We start from the raw sequence: 25,080 nt of genomic DNA on the forward strand, positions 1-25,080 counted from the left end.
CTCCACCTCAGACATGCCTCCCCCAGATTCCTCTGTGACTACTGTCTGTAATAATCAGTACAACCCTCTGGAACCCCCAATGCATTGTTCACAAGCTTCCTTTCATTTTAGGTGGTCAAACAGGCATTTGAATCAGGTTCGCCTAGATACATTAGCTATTTTAAATCACAATAGAGGCCAGAAAAAAATTTTTATTGGTTTAAAACCATTTAAAACAATGTTCTGTATACATTTATTTGAACGGGGACTAAAACATCTGAACTTTTAAATGAAAAGCATGAAAACATTTCTACTGTTTCCTAAAGATGAAAAACAATAAAAATAATATGATTTAAGGAAAATGTTTTATTCATGTGATATGATTAATTTACTAATGATGTGTGGCCATCCTTGTACAATGCAGAGACTGGCACTATAGCTGGCACAATGTCTTCTCCTTCCTAGTTTGAATCATGTATTGAATTTTCCCTGATGCTAGTATCATGTCATCACAATCCCCCTTCTCTGGTCCAAGTCTTTCCCTGAGATGTCATTTTTACCATCAGTCACTCTGGTATTGTGCACAGCAGCCTGGACACACACTGCCCAAGGCACAACTTATTCACGTGTTTTCTACCGCGGCCACCAGGTCATCAACAGCACGCCAGTCAATCTTGCTGAGGATGCTGCCAGTGCTCTCGACCCACTATCCAGGCCACTGATGCTTATGGGAAACCTTCATCTTCAGTGGTGAAAGTTCTATTGAGCAAAGGGAAAAATTTGGTTAGTCCCATTCCTGACCAACTTAGACAAGCTAAATAAAACCTAAAAAGAGATCCTTGGACCCAACTCTGACCTGTCTCATCATGGTTAGTGTTCACAGCCCATCTGAGGTTGACAGTAATGGTAAATAAGAGTGGCTCTAGCAGTTGGACTGGAAATCATCTAAGAAGTCCTCAAATAAGCAATATTTCTCTGGTCCGGTTAGTTACAAAAGGATTAGTTGCTGAAAGAAAATCTGAGAAATCTGGCTAGAATTCCTCTGAGTCCAATTTTAGTTTAAAATGACGTAGTTCTGAATATCATTCACTGTATTGGGGAAAAGGCAGAACCTCTAGAGGTGTCTTACTTATGATACCAAAAGCCCATTTACAAGGGTCTCTGGGATTACCTTGAACCATTAATTTGGCATTAAGTGAGGTTTTCAACAGGATTCTTCTATTCATTTCCAAAAGGGCTCTCAAATTGTCAACAATCTACTTTCATCCCTGCTGTAACAAATCACCAAACTGACCCCCGTCTTCTCTGAAGACGACTTGTGAGTACCAGGCACCAAATGAGGAGGATGTTCTAAGATCTTTTGTATATCACTCCAAAAGAAATAGAATCTAACTCCTGAGGGAAGGAACTGTTTGGATTTTGTCTTTACATCTCTGGCAAATAAGAAGCAATAATTCCTTGCTGAATTGAAGAAAGAAAATAAATGGCTGAGGTCAAAGTCATCCTCATGTAGGGAAGCTAATACCATTTTCATCCCCCCAACCTATGTCTCTACTGCAATTTCCCAAGTGCTGTTTATGAAATGGCACTTATCATCCTGTCTCTGCCTAACTTCCCTACAAGCAATCAGCTCAAAGTTCAAATCATACCAATATGGAATTCTTATTTCATTTATCTGCGCTTCTGGCAGTGCTTCGAGAGCCTTTCTTCTTCAGTTGGAATAGCCTAGAAAATCTTCCGAGTATAAGCAATAGGACCATATAATATTTTAAATAAGATAACCTAAGCACAACAAGATTTGTACGGGTTGTAATAGTGATTATGGGATTAGTTAGGGTTCTGAGAACCAAAGGTAGTGACTCTAACTTCTCAGACCCGCTATGGACAACTGCTTCCTGGCAAAGTAACTTTGGTATAAAAAAGGGTAAGTTTAACCATCTTGATTTCAGGCAACTTCAGACATAGCATAGTTCTCCCTGCAACAGATATTCCTGAAAGTAGAGAATGAAGATCCATCCACTATTCAACAGCTGTTGTAAAGAAGGAGCAAGGAACTTGTAAGAAGATGACAACTCTGAGCTGAAGTATGAAAGCATGGATGCTGACACAAGGAATTGAAATCTAAGGTATGAGATCTGCAGAGCCAAAGCCTTCACAGCAGAAAAAAAAAGTTATGAAGTATTAAAATCTGTGTGGAACAGAAGATGACAAAAAGAGAAAGAAATATTAGGAGACTAGAGGTGAAAAGAGGGGGCTTCAGTTGTTACAATGGTAAGAAAAGACTTTGCAACTTGTGAACTAGAGATCCAACTGAGAAAGGACAAGAACTTTAGGGAACAAGAAGATTAAAGAGACAAAAAGAAAGAGATACTTGTTATCCCATTCACACTGGGCTCATTCCCAGACTTCCGTATCCATGTGAAGCTAGTCTCTTCTTTTCGTTCACATGTCCTTCATCCTTTCCCCATCCCAATCCTATCCAACATGAGACCCAACTCCCTTGCAAAACCTGTTGAAGTTATAATTCTTACCTCAAGGGAGGAATTTGGACTTCTGCAAAGAATCTCGTCAACACCTTCAGGCATAGTCCTGTGTTCCCTCTCGTATTCTTCCGCATTACTTGTGGATGTACTGGTTTCAGAACTTTTTATGGATCTGGCTCGTTGAGGGGGATAACCAAAGTCTTCAAAGGAGAAAAAGCAGAGGTGATATATCTGGCTATATTGACACGTTCCTGAGATGGATATCAGTATTCTTTGTTAGGACATTTACTGTTGGGGCCAAGGCACCCTATTATATTCCACAGTTAGACTCACAGTTGTCCGAGCAATATATTCTTCTCAGGGCATTTGATAGTTTCTATATGGTGCCGTCCTAGAGCAAAGGCTATTAAAGTGTCAATCTGAGAGAGAAATAATTGTTATTTTCTCTCAAGGCTCAAAACTTAAGAACTACTATGAGAGGCCTGGAGTGGAGAGTCTTTACAGATGCTAAGACAAACTCAAAAGAAAGACCTGCCTTGGGATATAGGATAATTAACCTTTCATATACACTGCCACTGCTTCGGAACACATTTTTCAGCCCATTCTTCCAAGCAGGGGTTGACAAACTTTTTATGCAAAGGGCCAGATAGTAAATATTTTAGGCTTTGCAGGCCAGTGCAAAGCTAAGGAGGTAAGTAGGTACTTTACTGATGAATTTCAAAATTAAAAATAAATATGTTTTTAGTATTACAGGTCTACTAGTGGGAAGAATGGAATTCTTTTTCTGTGGAATAACATTTTGTTTGATTAGAGTCCAAAGTGAGTATCTCCTATCATCAAAATCAATTGAAATGTTCATCTATTAATGCTGATCTGTAATGAGATTTTATGTAGTTCATCTTTGAAAATGTCTTTTCACATAGACAAGCAGTGCAAATACTGATATCATTCCATGAGCATATGTTTTTAATTAATCATAATCATTGATTGGAAGGCATTTAAAGAATTCTATTCGATTCTTTTCTTGAAAACTGGCTTTTTAGCATGTCATTCACATGCGATTAATGGCTTACAAATGAGGGTTAGGTGGAAGCTCTTCAACTGCACAGTTAAATGCAGTTTGAAATATGGAAATTTCTTTTGCACTTACATCGAGGTCTAAAAAGGCTGCTGGAGTTCGAGGTTGGAAAATATATCCACTGCAAATCTGTATGGGAATGGAGATATTGCTTCTCGTTTTAACTCCTGATAGGACAGGAAGTGTATAAAAGCAGCTTGACATCATTTGTGAGTCAAACAATGTTAGTTGTTGCTGAACTGACTTGACCATCGTATAAGTTTCACATACGAGTGAAGTGTCTTGTGATTTTTAGGTTGAATTCATTATCAAGCCTGTAGCAAAAGCTCATTTCCAAAGCCATACAGGGTTGGGTAATGATGAATGAGGGCGGTTCTTCTCATTCTGAAAAACTTCAATCTCAACCTTGAGTTTAAAAAATCATATGGAACTTTTTCCCCCGCCTCATTCCTTGTTTTAGTATGATAGGTATGCACTGGTAACACTAATAAAAAATGTGGTACACTAATATGTGTGGCCCTCAAAAATCACTGTGGTTTGTAGTGAACCAAGCAGCAGGACAGGGCAATCAGAGCACCACCTCAGTCTCTCGTAGCACAAAAGCAGCCAATGGCAATATGTAAATAAATGAACATGGCTGTGTTCCAATAACAGCTCTCAGACCATACACAAACAGATCTGGCCAGTACCCATAGGTCATAGTTTGCCAGCCTCTGTTCTACAGCAAATGCCCATTAGTAGCCTCCAAACAGTCTCTCCCCCTTGCCTTGTGGGTAATTTATTTATGTTCAGGAATGAAAATGACTGCCTTCACATCAGCAATGTAGGGATAAGGTGGACAGAGTTAGGTGAAAAAATGGAATGTGACTTACAAACTTAGAAAATTATCAAAGGTGACCAAAAAAAGAAGTAAAATGACAATTGTTGGAGGGCTAGGGAAAGGCAGGCACACTGGGGCACTCTAGGTGAATACAATGCATATTGACCCAGCAATACCACTACAAGACCGACGACCCAAAGAAACAGAAAAGGGACTCATGTACAACAACATTCATAGTAACACTTTTTTGTTGTAACAAAGAACTGGACACAAAGGAAGTATCTATCAATTGAAGAATGGCTGAAGAAATTATGGCATATGAATGTAATGGAATATTATTGCACAATAAGAAATTATGAAAGGGAATATTTCAGGTAAACCTGGAAAGATGTGTATGAACTGATGCAAGCGATAACAATATTATAGAGAAAAACAATCATCAGCAGTCTTCTGAGAACTCTGAGCAATGCAATGACAAATCTCACTGGGCTCCAGAGGACAGATGAGGCATGCTACCTATCACCTGCCAGATGTCCAACAAACCCAAGGGGCAGAAAGGAGCATGCATTTTTGTAAATGGTAAACGTGCGGGTTTGTCTGTTTTGCATGCTATAAATGTCTTTTTCTTTTTGAATATGGGGAAGAGGGAAAGAGAAACTAGCAACAAAGTTGACCCTCCAAAAAGAAGAGAAGGTCACTAAAGCACTTTTTAAAATGCACAGAAGAAAATAAGTAATTTCAGAAGGAAATGTGGAGAGGACATCTTTGAAAGCAACATGTTGAATTTATTATATATTTTTTAAAAAGTAAAACTATATGTAATATCAATTCACATTTTCATATATAATCATTTTTTCTGAAAAAAGACAACATGGAATGTAACACAGGAGTATATGCCTTTTAAAAGAGTATCATCGTTCTCCTTATTTGATGATTTCTAGTTGAAGTCCCAAAGTTGTTAACCTATTATCTAGTTTCATTACATCAGGTTTGAAGCTTACAAGCAGCCTAGTGTGTGTTAACACCCCTGGCAAAAGTACCCTGCTGTACCATAAAACACACACAGGCACGCACACACATACACACTTCATTCAGACTTAGATTAACCCCAAAGCAACACTGATTTGATGTGGTAGCAATGACCATCCAGCGAACTACTCAAACTACTTTGTTAGACACAAATACTTGCAATCTCTTGATAATAAGTGCAAACATTCTAATACCAAGTTTTGCTAAATCAGTAAAGTGTCCTCCTGAAGAAAAGAGCTACTGTTACCATTACTGTCACACATGGGTACATATTTCACCCTATGGTTACATACTGAGATATATGTAAGAAATAACTTCATCTTTACCTTAAGATGTAAGAAATAACTATCATGGTAAGATTCTAAGTACTATCTTCGGAGTGCTACCTAAATTCTAATCGATTAAAATTAAGTTAGCCTAATCAATCTTATACTATCTATTTAAAAATTATGATTTTCAAATACATAGTCAAAAGATGGGCTCAAGGATGGCAAACAACTCCCCTGCCCCCACCCCCACACACATGTTTTTCTTAAAACCTTTTCAAATATGAAAAAAAAATTCTTCTAGAATCCTAGGATCTAAGGCAATTTACCCCTAGAAACTCCTACGTTACCACAAAGAAGACAAACAATCTAGCTAAGGGAAGAGATGGATGTTTTGTCAACAGAAGAGGTTAGATATTTAACTCTGGTTGAACTTTAAGGTGACAAGCTAGATACACACAGACTAAAGGTATGAAGAGAGATGAGGATAATGTCATTCAACAGCCACCTGTACCATGACAATTCTGAAGACAGGAACCATGGCTGCCACTTCAAAGTCTTGCACAAAAACCTTATTCTCCCCAAAAATGTTTATCTTTGCTGTTTTAAGTAGAATGTCAATGTAGTTCACAAGGCCAGGAGTAAGTTATAAGGTGAGGATGTTACAGAAAGAACAAATCTTGAACCCATCTTTGCAGGAAGTAAAAACTGTTCTTTAAAAAATATGAGCTGAAGAGTGAATCTAGATGCTGATGACAAGCACCACAGCAGGTGGTATAAAAAGAGAGATTAAAAGATGATAAAGAAAATTGAACAAGGGCTAAAGAGCAGACTTAACATGCTACAAAAAACGGTCACTGGAAAGAACTAGGTGTGAAATTTGTTTCTCTGAATTCAAGATGTAATAGAAGTTCAGCAGTAACTGGGAAGCTTCGTCTCACACTACCCTGGGAAGGTTTCTAGGCTTTCAGAATTTTCATCTATGAAATGGGCCTTATAATTACGTTCTGGATTGCTACAGAGAACAGTTTATATTAATTTACATGCACAAGACTATTTTACAAATAAAGCTTTGAAATGTTAACAATTAATTCTAAAAAAAAAAAAAACCTCTTAAAAACAAATTCAGACCATCATGGAATCTGGTGAAATGAAAGTTCTCAAGCCAGAATTTCAGCATCATTAGTTTAAATTTTAACCAACAGATGGCATATTCAACACTGGAGTGATGGAAAGCAGGCTGGATTTGGAGTCAGAGGATAAAGGCTTAAACAGCAGCTCTCATTTGCTGCCTGTGGGACTTTGACCAAGACAGTTACTCCTCTGGGACTCATTTGACTCAGCTGTGAAGTGAGGGGTTAAATTAGGCAAGCCTCTACCTTCCTCCTCCCAGCTCTAAACCCAGAATCTAAATGAGTGGCCACAACAGGCAGTGCTCTTTTCTACTCAGATGCTTCTTCCTGAGGACCATTTTGTACTGTCCTGTTCTAGGCCACTCATTTTTCTCTAAGCTCTACCTGAGACAACTCATCAGAAGATAATAGCAAAATATGTAAGAAAAAGCTGCACAAATCTCAAGAGTAAATTTTATAAAATTTCCAAAAATAGCACTCCAAGTTGGGTATTTATTGATAACAAAACAGAACCTGCATAATATTCTAGATGTAGGCTTTCAATAATAATATTAGAATGGCAATTATTTCCAGACCTTTTGGTAAAATCCTATCTTTACCGTACAGAGACCTTAGATATCTAGTAAGCCCTGGATTTTGCAAATGAGGAAATAGAATCCCAAAATGCCTCATCCAATCAGAAGACTAAGAACCTTGCAGATAATACGTGCTTTGAGGTGCTGAGGGCCTATGCTTAAGAGCCAGGATGCTGTATGGGTCCTATGAGCTGCCCTTGTGGCCATGGCCTTTGTTTCCACCAGCCAGCTGGAGATGATCTCCCCACACTGAGGAAGTACTGGTGTGGCCAGAGGTGAGGGTACTAAAAAAATGTCAGATACAGCATCCTTCTCCCTTCACCCACATTTTCAGTCCACCAGACTCTTTGTGAAGATCATTATCCAGGTTGTTCTATCCAAGAAAAAAGCTCCTTTCTGGTTTCATCAAAACTGTGGATTTCTTTCTGCACCATCGTGTCCTGCCCACATGATCTGCAGGTAGGAACTGATAGTGCCATATCCTCAGTACGACTGGCAGGCTGGTCAGGGAGTCAGGAGTCTACAGATAAGTCAGCTTCCTGACTAAGCAACAGAAGGTGCACCTGTGCCCGATGTATTTCTAGTAACAAAACTGCCTCCACCAGTCGCATGTTACCATGTTCTACAATGACAGCATCTGCTATCACCTTTCTCAAAAATTTATGGGCATCACTTATCTCCATGAGCACCATTTTCCTGGAGATGACCATAAAGTTCATTCGACTTACACGCTCCTGAGGACAGTACACTGGCTGCCTCAGACACTTCTGGTTGAGATGCAGATCTATGGCTTCAACCCAAGGCTGTGCACACCACAGCCTCTCCTACTAGAATGGCCACCTGGAAGAGGAATCTGGGCATCTGGTATATGTCCTCAGGGACAGACACACCCTACAGGCAACTTGCTCTACTAGAAGTGTGTCTGAGCAGTTTAACATCCGAGAGAATTTCCCCTCTGCAGAGAAAAGTTCCATCTGTATAAAATGCATATGATATGTGCTTTTGGTTTTAGATAGATGCTTTTTATGACATTAAAAAAGGCCCCTCTATGCTTATACTTCATAGGGCTTTTTGCATAAAAGAATGTTTTACTTTGTCAAAGGCTTTTTCTGCATCTACTGAGATGATCATGTGGTGCTGGATGTTTTGATTTTTAATATGATTATGTTAATTGTTTTTCTAATGTTGAGCCATCTTTGCATCTGGTATAAATACTACTTGGTCATCATGAATGATTTCTTGAATAAATCACTGTAGTCTGTTTGATAGGATTTTGTTTACAATTTTTGAGTCAATGTTCATTAATGATATCGCCTTATAGTTTTCTGGGTTTTATTTTTCCCTGGTTTAAGAATTAGGACTGTATTTGTCTCCTGAAAGACTTCTGATGATTCTCAGTTTTTGAGAATAATTTGTGAAGCATGGGTATTAACTGTTCTTTAAAAGTTCGTTAGAATTCTCCTGTGAATCCATCAAGATTAGTTCTTTTCTTTGGTAGCTCTTTTTACAGTGAAATGTCTTTCCTCTTCTGAGCAATTATTTAAAATCTCTATCTGATCTTCTAAGAGTTTGGGTATTTTATATTTTTGAAGGTACATGTCTTTCATGTTCTCAGTTTTGCATATAAATGTTCTTAATATGTTCTGATTATTCTTTTTTATTTCTTCCAGTTTTTATCATGATTTTATCTTGCTCATTTGTTATTTTATTGATGTGATTTTTCTGCTCTTTTTAATCAGATTAGCCAAAGACTTGTCAATTTTATTCATCTTCTCAAAGAATCAGCTTTTAGTTCTATCATTTCTATGGGGATTTTTGTTTTTAATCTATGTGTTTTCCCTCTAATTATGAGTATCTCCTTTTTTGTGCTCATTTTAGGTTTATTTGTTTTAAAAGGCATATTTCAGTTCATTAATCTTCTCTCTTTTTCTATTTTGTTAGTCAGTGATTTTAAGAATATGATTTTCCCTTGAGTGCTTTAGCTGCTTCCCAGAAATTTTCGTATGTGGTTTCATCATTATTATTTTCTTTTACATAATTACTGTTTCTACAATTTCTTCTTAGATACATTATTTAAGATTTCATTGTTAAACCTTCATTTGGGCCTATATCTTTTGTTTGTGGTCCCTGAACCAATTTTTGCTTTTGTTACCTTATGGTTAATATAGATTGTATTGACAATTTCTATCTTTTTACATCTGTTTGCAATATCTCTGTGAATTTTTGCTAAAGTTCCAGGTGCTGCATATGTCTATTCTTTTGCTGTCCCATTTAGAAGATACCATAGGTCTTTTAATTCTAGTTTCTCTAGTTTACTTCTAGCAATTCTAATTTAATTCTAGTAATTGCTAGCTTAATTCTCTAGTTTCTAGAAATTTGTTTAGTTCTGTATTTTGCCTTTTATCTTTGTTAAACTTGACCAAAAATAAAGGGATATTGAAATCTGTTACTGTCTATGTCTTCTTGAAGCTCAGGTAATGTTTCCTTTGTGAATTTGGATGCTAAGGCATTTGAAGCATATTAGTTTATTACTGATTTTGGTTCATTGTCTAGGGTTCCTTTCAGCATAACATAGTTTCCTTGTTTATACTTTTTATTTTTTGAATGTCTGTTTTAGTTTTGTCTGGTAGTATGATGGCAACTCCTCTTTTCTGGATTTACTTGACGCATAGTAAATTTTTTCCATCCCCTCAGCTTTATTTTGTGCATGTCTTGTTTTTAAAATGTGTTTCTTATAAGCAACAGATTCTAGGGTTTTGTTTTCTTATCCATTCATTCTTTTTTGTTTTATTGGATTAATGTTATAAGAATAAGATTTATATTTTCCTCTGTCTCTAGAATTAGGTTTTTTTCAAGGTATGATTTTTTTCCCTTTTCTGATGTAAATACACTATTATGTTCCTTCAGTTACCTTATTTTTTTTAAAGGCAGAGGAAAGAGATTTGGAGACTATCCATGCCTAGGTGGGGAAATCAAGGATAAAGCAGGCAGGATCAACAATGTGAAATTCAGCAGGAAGGTCAAAGGCCAAAAGGACTAAGAAAAAGTCATTGACGTTGGTACTGAGGGCAGAGACAAAGCCGTCTTAATACAGTAGTGGGATTGGAAGCTGAATTGCAAATGTGTGAGTAGATGCAACAAACATAAAGTCTTCTTTCTAATAGCTGGTAATGAAGGGGAAGAGACATGCTTTCCTTTTTCCTTATTTCAATGGAAAACAGTACAAGGCAACATTAAAACTACAGTTATTGTTTCTTTTGCTTCCTGGTGGTGACTGAAGCAGAACTGCTGTGAGCTGCCAGGCGGCAGATGAGACAGCGTACGCCCAGAGGCAGAGTCACCTGAGACGGGACAGCACAGTGACCTCAGAGGTCGTCGAGTCTTCAAAGACCAAGCAAACTGAGCCTCCCGTTCCGGTGGAGCAGCAGAGATCTCCTCTATTACCACCCCCCATTACTGAAGCTGGTGAGGACGCCACGAGAAGAGAAAAAGACTTCTCTTGTCATGACCTGTGAAGTACCCTCTGCCTCATGTGCATCCTTGGCATGCGGGAGCAGGCCACCACAACACATGTGACTAACCCTACAACCCCAAACACATTTACATTTGGGGACCTTTACATGAGAGCTAGCTAAACTTATGTGAGAAGTCCAGCCCCTCAGAGTTATTACCCAACGATATAACCACGATGAGTCGCTACCAGTTTTTCCTCTGGCAATTCAACTGAGTGTGTGCTACATGGTGAAGTCTCTGGGAGACACTTTTTTATAGAACATCTGATTTTTTATAATTTACCTTGCCTGGAGAGGTCTGGAGAGCATGACACATTGCGTGTAGGCCTTTTGGTAATTTCTGTTGTTTTCTTTATTGGAAGAGCAGCCATTCCTGAAAGGGAAATGCACATAACACCCTTGACTTTGGCCTACGACACGAAGACATTCTCAAACACAAGGTAGAAGGGACTTTTGGGCTTACTATCCTTCTCATTTCTAGCAAGACAGTCTTTTCCAAGGTAGCCAGCAATGGCATTTCTAAAGACCAGGAATTCTGAGAAATCAGGAAAGAAGGGAAAATAATGCTGCAACTGGAGAAGTCTCGGAAAAGAGAGCTTTGCATATCTGAGATGTCTGTGACGGCTCCCTGGAGAGCAGACCGTTTCTTTAAAACCTCGCCACATTTGTTGTGGTCAATGGTAACGGCAGTAACAACCAAAATGGAACCACGGTCATAAGTAGTAACACTTCTACAGGGCTAAAGGTTTTAAGTCTTACCGTTTCGTTGAGATGGATGTTGATGTTGGCTTAAAGGGGATCTTCCATGAATATAAGTAGGTTTGGAAGCAAATCTAACTTTTGAATTTCGACTCGGTGACAAGGTACTAATATTATGGTCCTTTCTAAAAGGAGAGAAAAAGCTATTGTATTTTTCACAATCTAAATATGCTGGTAATAAACATGAGCTATAAATTTTTTAGTTCCCACAAATACAGCACAATTCCAAATCCACATAAGTAGTTTTACCAAAACTTACCAGCTTAAGATTTCCTTTACTTATCGAAGTGTTTTCACAATTTTCTAATTAATCCATTTCTTCAATATCTAATAATCTCCAATAAATCACCTTTATGTCTAACACAAATCACTTTTTTAATGGAGCTGTAGAAAGCGTAGCTCTTCTTTCTATACTTGACAATATTCATTAAAGAATCTCTGGATTTTTCTCTTTGCTAAACTTTGGAAGCTTTGGTTCTGTTCTGGTTGCCACATTCAGGAAAGGGAATTGAGAAGCTAGTGATTATACGCTGAAGGGTACTAAGATACTGAAGAGTCTCAAGATCACGCTATATAAAGATAGGCTCAAGAAGCTCAGGGTGGCTAGCCCGTGTAAGTATTTGAAGGTCTGTCACACACAATGGGGAGAAGATTTGTTCCCCTCGGCGCCAGCAAACAGAACAAGAAGCAATGGAGTGGAAGTTTCAAAAAAGAAAATTTAGCTGAGTGCTTGGGAAAACTTTGCTAACAATGAGAGCTATCTCACATAGCAGGGGATGTGTGGGGACAGAGTAGGTTCCTCCTCATTAGAGAGAGGTCTAAAAGCAAAGGCTGGATGACACTACTTCAGGCATGTTGCAGTGGGGAGTCTTGCTCATGTCCTGGTGGCATGCACCCCTTCTAATGCTGACATTCTGTGACTACACTTTTTTATCCAGGCCTATGATTTCAATGGTACAGAAAACTCTGAATGAGGAAACTCCTTTCACTGATGCAGAGAAGAAACTGTTTTTAACATATTCATGGAAAGTGCTCAGGGTCACAAAGCCAACATGTCTTAGAACTGGGACATGAACATAGATTTTTCCTGACTTGCAATAAATATCCACTATCCCACATATTCCCAAATCTTTTAATTTTTTTCAAAAAACCTTCACAAGAGCGGATATAGAGCTAGAAGGACCTCAGAGATCATCTATTCCAACTCTTTCCTTCTGCAGATGAGGAAACTGAGGCTCAGAGGCTGGTCCAGCATATAGAGCTAGAAGGACCTCAGAGATCATCTATTCCAACTCTTTCCTTCTGCAGATGAGGAAACTGAGGCTCAGAGGCTGGTCCAGCACTATTTACACATTGTATTTCCCCCTTTTATAACTTCCTTTTTAGTCTTTTTATATATTTTTCTTTTAATTATTTCTTCCCAGTTCCTGTGTGCATTCTGCTAATTCATTTTCAGTTTGTGATTCATTAAGACACCTGGATCTTCATCTGACAGATAAGATAGACCAATCAATTTATGGTTTATCTTGTAACCATATACTATGTTTTCTTAGATATTCTAAGTGACACTTATTCTTGTTTACTGGACCCAGGCCCAAGGTAGAAAGAAAACCACTGTGAAAGAAAAAATGGCTTGTAATCAATATTATTGCTTATATATCAGATTCTCCAATATTTAAAACGAAGTTATTGTTGGGTTGCAAAAAATTAATTTTTTGTGATCCCATTTGGGGTTTTCTTGCCAAAACCACTGGAGTGGTTGACATTTTCTTCTCCAACTCATTTGATAGATGAGGAACCTCAGGCAAACAGGGTTAAGTGACTTGCCCAGGGTCACACAGCTGATAAATGTCTGAGGCCAGGTTTGAACTTAGAAAGATAAGTCTTCCTGACTTCAGGGCTCTATCCACTGTGCCACCTAGCTACCCCAACATGAAGTACATTATTCAAATATGTTCCCTGTTTTGGTTGCAAAACTAAGACTTTTACCCCTTTTTATGGTGCTATTGCAACTAATATTCATGGAGTAACTATAAATTCACAAAGCTTTTGTGACCAACGTATATTTACACTCTCTTAATTCACTGTATTTGTTTAAAGACAGACATAAAGACCTAGCCTCAAATTAATTATATGAAAGACAAAATGCTGAATTTCTGCCTTTGAAAACTGAAAAGTGACCTTTGCCCAGTGACCAACGTCAGACCTTCTCTTACCCACTAGGAGGAAGATGATGCTGCTTCCTAGAAATGCGAGGAGACTTGGCTGGGCTCCCTGCTGGCTTTGTCAAGGACATTCTTGGCACCTGCGCTGACTCGAATAACAACTCATTCATTAGGTTATATGCTTGTGTAACTCGGCGATGATAGTGTTCAGACAGTTGTAATCTTTGGAAAAGAAATTAAAATACAAGCATGTTAGCATACTGTTTTGTGAGTGCTACTTTGAAATTACAGAGATTTGCAGTGGATCCTGGGCATTTAGTTTTCACCATAAGAACCATGAAAAGGCAGAACTCGTCTGCATGTGCATATTCCTGCTATAATGCTAATGTGATGTTTTATAGCTTACAAAGCCCTTCACATACATTATTTCATTTGATCTCCACAAGAGTCTTACAAGGTAAGTAGTGTAAGCTTTTAAGAAGCTGAGGATGCTGAGGTTCACAGAGGTTGTGGTTTACCCACAGTCACAGAGCTAGAAAGTGGAAGAAGTAGAACTCAAAGTCATATCATGACTTCTGACTCCAAATTCAGCGCCATTTCCATTACACTACAAAGCCTCATAGAGGTAAGATTCATATGAACAGAAGAGAAGCCACAAGGATGAAAGAGATAATAGATTTTGCAAACTAAAGCCTAATTAAGCCTGCCATGTTCAATGTTAAGTAGTGTTCTTTTTTCCCTGAACTTATATTTACTAAGAAAGAGGGGAGATTATAGAAAGTAGGTCTTTTGATGTAAGATGTAATAAATTTCATTGTCACAGCAGATAATCTTTTCTGACGGTAGCCAGGAAGTCTGTCAATGAAAATTATGTAAGATTTAGACAAGTATAGGTGATAGCATTCATGGTAGATTTGCTCAATTTACCTGTCTTTTTCATTCTTCATCCTCTGACACAGCCTAATTTCCTTTGAAGTCATACACAACTGCACAAGAAACAGCAAGTTAGCTCAATCCAAACAATTACATTATCCTGTTCCATAGCTCATATATACTTGAATGGGAAGTTGCAATGGAATTTGCCGACAAAAATGTATAACACACAACAGTCTTTAGCTGGTTCAATCACTGCCTTTTATAGGTATGTCCCTGTAGTCTTGTGGAATGGAAATAATAATCCTGGTTGGAGTTACAGCCTCAAGAGACTTGAGGGAAGATTTTGTGGTGGAACACTTCCATTTCATCACCTGAGGAAGAGTTTTTCTGCCTAGTACCTGCCATTTCCTTAGTGTGGGAAACTCCCTCCAACGATAGATTCGCAACCTTTCTGTAACTTAAGTCTTTTCATTTTATTTTATTCTGAATTTTTAAAAGTGCATTTCCAAAGACCCAGAAGACAAAAGACTGCATATGAAACCACGACTCACTATGTCATCCCACTTGCTTTTTTCCCAAAAGTATGACTAAGCACCGCCTCTGTCCCTTAGTCTGGCAAAGTTCCCCAGAGGCACACTGCCAGGACCAGGGCCTGCACCCAGGTCACCCGGGCTTGGGGGCTAGCTCAGCTCTCCTATACTACCCTGCCTCTGCATGACCATCTTACATCTCCTAAAAGTTATCTAAATTGAGTTTGGAATGAAATCTCTCTTAAATAAAGTGTCTGCACATAACCAGAAAACAATACTCAATTCAAGTGTTAAGTAAGCAACCTAAGAACAATGTAAAAAAGTCTGTGCAAAAACTATTTTACAAACGATATCCCCACATTCTTGAAAAGCGGTACTTTATGTGAAAAATAAGTAACATTTCAGAGATTAGAACAGCTTTATTCTCTAGTATTTTTTTGTATTCCTACTAACAGAATAACTGATGGATGTATAAGTGAATATAGGTCTTTTACTTTTCAATCTAAGTGGTAATCGTGTTTGCTTAAGGTTTACTATTATGGCTGATTGATGAGACAGAATGAATACTGTGGGTAAATAGGATAAAGTGGCAAATATTATATATGTAAACACTATCATTGCAGAACCTACTAAAGTTCATTTCTGTGATTCACATGGGCATTCATGCCTATTTTATATGCAGAAAAATTGAGGCATAAAGCAATTTACTTGCTCAACCCTCTATATAGACAAACAAAATGATAAAGCGATTTTTGATAGAAATTCTAATATAAATTTTAAAATTACAGTAAAATCTAATTTATGTGGTTATAATTTAACTGGCAACCTCACCTACTCGAAACACAACTGACAGCCAGGAATGAAGAGGGAAAAAAATCTTTTAGGAGGCAAAACAAGTATAAGTGAATATATTCCATGCCTAAAGCTCCTGGACTTAAATCATAAAATAATCCTTTTTGGCCCATGTACTCTTGCTTTACCAATAATTCTAACAGGCTTTGTAATTTGATTTCTCATAGCAAATTAATATCAGCAAAATAAGTGGAAAGGATATCTAGCTTTGTTAGAGGCACACACTTTTATAGGCTGGTAGAAAGAAAAGTGACATAAATCATATAAAAAGCAGACGTGAGATTTCAAAAGTCACAGCAGTACATTTACTATGGTGGGAAATAGCTTTTCATTTGTCAATAACCCTTAAGAGAATCACTGAATTACAGCACAACATACAATAACTTCTGCTATTGTTGTTCGGCCATGCCTAACTCTTCGTGTCCCTAGGGACCATAGTGTCTATGGGGTTTTCTTGGCAAAGATACTGGAGTGGTTTGCCGTTTCCTTCTCCAGTGGATTAAGGCAAACAGAGGTTAAGTGACTTGTCCAGGGTCACACAACTAATTAAGAGTCTGAGGTCAAATCTGAACTCAGGTCTTCCTGACTCTAGACCCAGAGCTCTAATCACTGAGCCATCTAGCTGTCCCATACGATAATTACATTTTCATAATGATGCCATTGAGTTATCAAAAAAAAGGTTAAAAGGCACTTTTAAACAGTGTAACTTTCTTTTCTTTAGTGCTAACTCCCCATACTTAAACATAGTAGTCACTCATTAGATTTTTGATGACTGACTAAAAAACATATAAGTGAGAGACTGTTCTTGTGGTACATGGCTGGGCCATAAAAATCTCTATTTTCTTTAAGCTAAATGGGAGATTTAAAACTGAAAAGTTAAGTAAATAGGACTGCTTTTAATGCATGAGGCCAAATGGTTCTCATCTGGCTACCTTCTCATGTACCCATACCAAAAGAATTTCAGATCAGTTTGCTTACATCTACATTAAGATGAAAACTAAAGGGTTATAACTTCCTCGGTTTATCTGAGTTGAGGAAAAAAATTAACATCAACTACCTTTCATATACACCTAAGTGTATACTTGACTCCCTTGGTATATTAACACAGAAGAAGTAATTGCTCTATAATTTTAAGCCAAAAATTAAAACTAAAAATAAACTAGTAGAGAAAGGGAATCAATACTTTTAAGTACAATGCATGCAAATCTCTTTAGGGAAAAAGTTGTCTAGGTGTGTTTGTATTAGCATATCCTAGTATGCTAAGTATATCCCCCACTATATTTGATCTTATCCAGAATTAACCGAATAGAACAAAAGAAATTAATCGGAATGCGAAATTAGATGGGTCAAGAAGGGAGTCCACGTAATATTGTGACCCCTTCACTCTTTGTATGTAAGGACTTACCAGATGCTTTTGGGACTGAAAGGGTTCATATTCTTTCTCTCTCTTCTCAGCTAGCTGTGCCAGGTACTCTGCCATCCTTTCCTTTCTTTTTTTTTTCATCCAAGCTCTTATCTCTCTTTTCTCCTTCTCTGTTCTTTGTGACTTTCTCTTCCTTGGGGTGCCATGGATCCTGATAGATTGAACAGTGAATATATCTTTACCTTTGAAACCTGATTCTGCAGTTGAGAGTGGTCAAAACTAATTACCTTTACTTAATGAGACTCATAAATGCTACCAAAAATACTCCCATCTTAAATATAACTTTTGGGAGTGATTCTTCTATGTGTGACAGAAAGCAACACTGTTTTGCAAACGGATTTATGCTCCTTTGTAGCTTGGTCTGAAGATATATAACAAATCAAAGCGATGATTTGTCATTTAAATAGATCATTTCATGCAACAAATCCCACTGTTATTTCTTCTTTACCCTAAAGAAGAGTGTTTAGAACTCATTTGATTAAGCCTTTCCTAAAAAATTTTTTAAGTTGCATTTCCTATTATACATGCAATAGAGATCATCTCTCCCTTTTAAAAAATTTTTTTTTTCAAAATGAACCCAATAAAAATGTCTTGTATTCATCAGGTGAGGGATGAAATTTGATTAACAATAAAAAACAACAACTTTGGCAGTAATTTTATTGGCTCTTTATACTGAAACAAAGTGGTCCTACAAGTATAACATTCTCCAGGAAAATACAAGTATTGCAATTCCAATCTTTTGTTTCTGGAAAAAAAAAAACCAACACTCACCCAGAAAAATTAGTCAAGATAAGATCTGTCTGACCTAACTTTTTAACTAAAAGTTATCTTAAGTTTATTTCAGGGTTAATATTTCAGGTGCTTTAATGCATTCATATGAATCTTAAATATTAATGAATCAAAATAAGCTACAGTTCAACCTAAAATTATATTATGTGAATCATCTGACGATTACCTGGAGATTTTCTTGGCTTGGCATTCTGTTAAACCAAGTTCTTCACTGGATACCCCACTCTCAGTGATAAGATCACCAATTATGTCAGCAATATCAGTTAGTCCAGTTATCTGAAAATCTGCTGAAACACTTCATTTACAAATGCAGTGTGAACCAAGTCAATCATGATTGAAATAAAAATAATATTAAACACAAAAGCAATGTTAAAAAAAAGTATTTAAACTGCTCAACTGCACCATTATCATTCAGTAAGTTGAATAGCCCACAAATAATTTGTCAGTGTGTTCCTCTTCAGAGACCTCAAAGATCAAGCCTAACCTCCTCCGTTTCTAGATGACGAGACTGAGGCCTAGAGAAGGAAATGACTGACTGAAGGTCAGGTTACACAGTCAGGTAGGACTTAGAACCATGGTGTCCTGACTTGACTTCTTTCCACTCTATCATGCTGTCTACAGATGACAGAAAAAGCATTTAATGATCAGTAGTGTTCCTATTCACCTAGCTATGAACCCTGAAAAATGCCTGTTTTTTTAATATTATTCACTTAACAGTGTGTTCTATAACAATCATTCAATATGCCCCAATTCCAAGACTAGTAACTACTACTTGTGGAAGGAATCTTTCTTCTGATGCATATCTTGGTAAGATTTTATAAATGAAAAAAAATTACCCAACCAATTCAAACTTTTCAACTGGGAGCATGAATTAAACAAATAAAAAACAGTAGTTTCCATTCATCTAAAGAACAGAAAATTACCAGAATATTTTATATTATACTTATAGTCCCTGCCAGTGTTCATAATGCTAACTTTAAAGCACTGTAATAATATGAATATTCTCTGCATCATACTCAGAGACTGATCTTTTTATGTCATGGAGCCCTTCTTGGGATGTTTTTAAATAACTAATGGAAATGATAAATTTCAGAGAGAGGTCAGTGAAAACAAAGATGTAAATTTTTTCCTATTCAAATCCACAGACCCTGCATTAAGTAAAAAGAATTTCATAAATCAAGGAATTTTAGAATTGAAAGAAACTTTATAAGAAATCATATAGTGATCTTTAGAGATCACTCATAAACTATAATTTTATAGAAGAGGAAACTGAGCATGGAGAGATCAAGCAATGTGTTCACAGTCACACAATTAATAGCAAAGCCTGGACTGGAACCCAAGCTCTTCCTGGCTGCACTCTGGTGTCTCTGGCTCCTCTCCCCCACACCCAATGCCCCCTGGCTGCCTACTTCAGGATGATCTCCTGTTGTCACCACCAACTCAGAGTACACAAAACTTATCTCTCCCTTCGGATTTTCTTCTCACTTTCCTATTTCTTTTAACAGAACCAACCTCTCTTCTGTCACCCAGCCACCAAATTTTAGTTATATCTGACTTCTTTATCTCAGTTCCTGAACATAGGTTAAGATATTCGTAGAATTGCTATTTCTGTTTGCTACTTCTGCATATCTCAGTTGAAAAACCTCTTCACTGGTCTCTAACATGGACTATAATTCACATGGTGATAGCTACCCCAAAGAGCCTGAGAGGAAATAACCATCTCATGCTGGGTACACGTATTAAAAATAAACCAATAAGTCTTAGTAAATCTCACAAATTGACAAATGTGAGAGTATTATTTCAGATAGCTTTAACCTATAATGCATACTTGAAGCAAAAGAATGCTGAGGAATGAGAGTAGTCTAGAGGTCCTGAGGTCTTCCTAAGTTTTTTTTTAAACTCTAACCTTCACCTCAAGTTTTATGACTTAAATGTGAAGATCAAAGCCTCTGGGTGGGTGCCCATCTTCATAGGCACACAACAGCTGGGAATAGGGATGGTCAAGATAAGTGATGTAAGATGTAAAATTATATTCAATACACTCATGGGATATGAGGGAAGGAGCATAGTATTCAGCCTTGACTAGGGTACACAAATGCTTTAGCTAGAGTCTAATATATCAACACTCGAGTACCCATAATTCTCTTGTTAATCAGAGCACCACATCCTCCTGTCCATTCTGGATAAATGGAAATTTACCATATTGCTTTCAAGCAGATTATAAGATGTGTGGAACCATGGGTTTACAGTCACACAAATAACAAAATTTGGGGATACAATGCTCAATTTTAAGTAAATTAAGGATGACTTATTTCAAATTGCCAGCCTTCCCAATGAGGGGGTGTAGAGGGAAAGAGAGAATTTGGAATTCAGTTTTTAAAAATGAATGCTGAAAATGTTCGTACATGTAAGTGGGAAAAAATACAATATTAAAATTTTTAAAATTAATGATTATAAATTAATCATGATATATTACCTTCCAACAGAATCTTCACTACTAGCTAGACCTAAAACAGAAATTTTTTATCTTTAATAAGAATTTTAATAAAGTTAACTAGAAAATCTGGTCACTAGTAATGAAAATATTTTAAATACAGTCAATTTGGTACTATTAACATAAAAGGATATACTTATGAGCAAATTGTTACATACTCTCAAACAATGATGCAATCTGGTAATTAAGGTACTTTATTTTTATCACTTTACTCTTTCAAAGCAAGGACTATCCATAAGTACTTAAGGAAGCACACAGACTAGTGAGAACACAGAATTAGTATAGTACCACCCAATACTCTAAAGGCATGAAATTAATACAACTCCAAAAGCGTCTAAATAAACTCAGAAAATAGCTTCCTTAGCATAACCTGGCTCAAAGAGTAATAATGTCTTTAAAATATAACTAAATTAAATTTAAATACACCTTTTCATTTCTGACCAGTCTAACAACTAAATAGTTAGGTCCTGAACATCTGTAGTACTCTCACTTCCATGACCCAGACTAAATACTTCAAGACAGAGCATAGGTTAGTAAGAGCATATCAGCACTTGTCTGCTTATGAGAGGAAAATAGAAAATAGGCCCTGGTGAATGAAAAGTGAGGTATGGGCAAATAACTGTTGAGATTGCCAGGTTTACTACTATGAATTCCCTGCTGGGAATTATTCAGTATAGGCAAACAGCCTTCGCGGTAATAATGGTAGGTATGGGTAGGAATATTCACGTAAAGAGAAGACAAAGAGAGGTGAGGAAAGGACAAAGTTCTATCTTTCTGATTAGGAGTTAATACAATTGATCGATCCCTGTAACTGACTGATCAGTAAGACTGGTCTAATACATCATAATGGACAGCTAAATTCTAATTCTTCAAAACTGACACCTTACGACCTTAGAAACCACTGATGTCTTCAATTTTCCATATGTTTCAACTAAAAATGGGGTGAGAGTGAGACAACATGGTACAGCGGATGGAGTAGCCTCACAGTTACAAGGTACTGAGAAGTTAGATGATCTGCCAAAGAGTCATATAGCCAATATGTATCATTTAACTTTTCAATACCTTGGAAACTCTCCTAGATTATCAAATTCTGAAGTTAACGAACTGCATTGTGCTTCATCACCAGTTCAATATACTGATGAAATCATTCATTCAAATACTACCCTCCCTTCACCCAATGGAGATCTTATAAAGAAAAATGAATTAGTTTATATAAAAGAACTTTGAAATCTTTGGAACCAATCTGTTCTTAAATCCAATCTGCTTAATTAATTTATCTCCTAAATTATAGACATATTTTATATATAAGGACACATAGGCAAAAATGTGTATTTTCAAGAAATGAAATGAATGAAATTTTCAACAACATTTTATTTAATTGGAATATTAACAAATAACATTTTCAATATGATTTCCATCATTTGTGATGCAAAAGTTGATGCGCTTTGCAAGATTCACGTGAACTCAATGCAATAACTCCACATTACCATCAATTTTAGCACATTCACTCTTTGTGCATTCAATCAAGTGTGTTGCATCTGTGATTTTCATTGAGTATACCTTTTCCCTTAGCATACCCCAGAAAAAGAAGTCAAGGGGGCTAAGGTCTGTTAATATTCCAAATATTTCAAAATACGCATTTTTTTCCTATGTGTCCAGACTTTAGGGACACCCTGTATAGTGTAGTTGTTCTATTATGTAGTATTTTTATACATCACTTCCCTTCTCATCCTCCATGGTCCAGCCAAATTGGTCTTTTCTGTCTCCACACACACAGCACTTTACCCTTGTCTACTTAGCCATGTTTCTACACTGGCCATCCCAAATGCCCGTTATGATTCTTCCCTTATCTCCACTCACAGAACATCTCACTTCCTTCAAAATTCCAGCACTTCCACCTCTACATGAAGCCTTTCCTGCCTTCCAAACTTCAATTCCTACCCCCTACAACTTGCCTCATATTTACTATGTATATACTTATGTGTGTGTATACATATATAATGGCCAGAATTTATATAGCCCTTTAAAGTTTGTGAAGTGCTTTACTAATGTGATCTTGTTTTATTCTCACAACACTCCTAGGAGGTAGGTGTAATATTATCCTTATTTATAATGAGTAAATTGACATTGAAGTGCCTGGGGCCATATTTGAACTCAGGTCTTCCTGACTCTAGGACCAGTGCTCCATCCATAATTATATGGATTGTTATATCTCCTGTAATACAATGTAAACTCCTTTGAGAGCTGAGATTGTTCCATTTTTTTGCTTATCTCTAGCACAGTGCCTGGCCCTTAGAGCTTATTTATATAAAATGAGAAGTTGTTTAATAAATGTTTGGTTAGTATGAAACTATCTTAACCACATTTTCTTTCTTAGGGGCACTAGGTACAAAAATCCTCTAACATGTCACTTTATATTTGAGTATGACGCCAGAGTCCAGGTATCCTCTGACTATTCAATACAAATTAACTGAATTGGACTGAAGAGGAATACTTTACAGAAATGTAAGTTAATAATAATAGCTGCAATAATAATTATCTTACCTTTTTCTTACAGGACAAATAAATACTGGTCAAACAATCCAGTAATTGGAGAAGCAATGCATTCTGTCAGTCCCTGCTGGCCTACTGATGTTGGATATCCAACAAGAGTTCCAAGAATTTGGTCCCTTGCTTTGGTCAAGAGATATGACTTTTACTTCTTCATAAAGGAAAGCAAGTTAGCTACTAAACATATAAAATGAAGTATATCTATAACAAAACCACGTCCTGCGATCTTTCAACTGCAAACTCAAAGCTCTTTCTACTATGTTACACTGTCTGTCCAGATAAGGGTATGATATTACAATGTGCTAGGGGCAAGTGATTCTCAATGCTCTCTCGCTTTTAATTAAAAAGTAGGCATTATTAAGCTGAAATTCTAACTGACAGTTGAAATTCCACTATTGCTAATACATTTCGATAGACTCTGATAAAGAAACTCTTTTAAAGATGAACAATAATCAACTTGAATGGTACAACTTCTGGACTCTCTTTTCTCCATAAAGTAATCTAGAAAAAAGGTAAATGACTTCACAAAGCCATCATAAACATGGCACTAATAACACCTTTGATAACATTATCTTTCCAAATAGTCAATAATCACTTCATAATAATCAGTTCATAAGATAAAAAGCAAAAAGAAGTTGAATAAAGACTAGTACCAGTAGAAGTAATCTGGTCACTGGAAACATTAAAAGATGAAACGATAGAAGACAAGGAACCAGAGCTCCATACAGTATGCTTTGTTTCAGGAAATTCAAGTAATGGAGTTTCCTCTTCTTCAATTTCATGTCTAAAAGAGTATGCTGATCCATTGTAGAGCAAAGACAGGAGTGGTGGCAGGAAAAAAAAAAAGCAAAAAAGGGAGAATTTCATAAGTTAATTAATATTACCCCACTTAGCATCAAGACAATATATATAGTAACTCCCATGGATTCTAACAATTCTCTAAATATAGAATTCTAAAATGATAATTCTCCCTTAAAGCAAAATAATTAAAGAGTACTTTAGAAAGTCGCTGTATTATTTTCATTCTCTCAATAGAAAAAAATCAATTATTTCATCACTAACCAGATATTTAAAAGTTTAACTTTCCCACTGGCTCTCCAAATTTTATTATATGTTTGCTATTCCTCAAGATTACTTCTGGATAAACAGCAACTGCCAAACACAGTAGTGGTCACTCGAGGCAATTAATCCCATGAGTACATTCCAATGTATAGATATGCATCTCAGAAGAGCCACATCCTTAATCCACAAAGAAGCTCTTCTCTGCACTGCCTTCTTTGGCCTTCTGTAATAGTTTAAATAAAAATACCAGAAGAACTTGAATTCTTGGTTTTAAGAGATAGATAGCTGCTTAGTAAAGGGTTCCTGGTACATGCGTTAAATGGCTAGAAAATGTAAAATGGATAATACTAAAAATATAAAATCTATTCCAAGCTCACTTCCTTATTTCCATCCTCCCAAACCCCCAAAATCTTCTAATTGCTTGTCATTCCAAAGAACATGTTTGTTCTTGTAATGTAAATGAACACTAATATAGTGGGTCACTATTTTCCTGAATACAAACCCTCTTCAGGATTTCTAAAAGTTTGTGAAAATGTCTCTTTATCCACTTCTGGGGAATATGGCAATTCCAAGGGATCTTCTGTCTTCACCACCTGAAAACAAATATCCAATAGCAAACAATCCTAAATTTCATATTTATATCAGGTTTTTTGACTAAAACAGTTTTCTTAAATTATCTATTAAAGGTGAAAAATCATTATGCCA

General features: G+C 36.7%; 1 protein-coding gene across 1 annotated transcript in view; it reads right to left on the reverse strand.

The window, feature by feature from the left end:
• Positions 1 to 484: 484 nt before the first annotated feature.
• The window catches only part of CPLANE1 (ciliogenesis and planar polarity effector 1), a 125,061-nt gene continuing 100,465 nt past the window's right edge, over positions 485 to 25,080 (reverse strand). Inside the window, 13 exon segments of the mRNA XM_036746498.1 lie at positions 485 to 681; positions 684 to 715; positions 915 to 934; positions 2,511 to 2,662; positions 11,159 to 11,248; positions 11,635 to 11,759; positions 13,851 to 14,021; positions 14,727 to 14,785; positions 17,463 to 17,631; positions 18,436 to 18,564; positions 20,746 to 20,770; positions 23,961 to 24,110; positions 24,878 to 24,968. Coding sequence (XP_036602393.1) covers positions 602 to 681; positions 684 to 715; positions 915 to 934; positions 2,511 to 2,662; positions 11,159 to 11,248; positions 11,635 to 11,759; positions 13,851 to 14,021; positions 14,727 to 14,785; positions 17,463 to 17,631; positions 18,436 to 18,564; positions 20,746 to 20,770; positions 23,961 to 24,110; positions 24,878 to 24,968 — 1,293 coding nt within the window. The 3' untranslated portion in view covers positions 485 to 601.

The sequence above is a fragment of the Trichosurus vulpecula genome, chromosome 1 (assembly GCF_011100635.1).
Source record: "Trichosurus vulpecula isolate mTriVul1 chromosome 1, mTriVul1.pri, whole genome shotgun sequence".
Lineage (NCBI taxonomy): Eukaryota > Metazoa > Chordata > Mammalia > Diprotodontia > Phalangeridae > Trichosurus > Trichosurus vulpecula.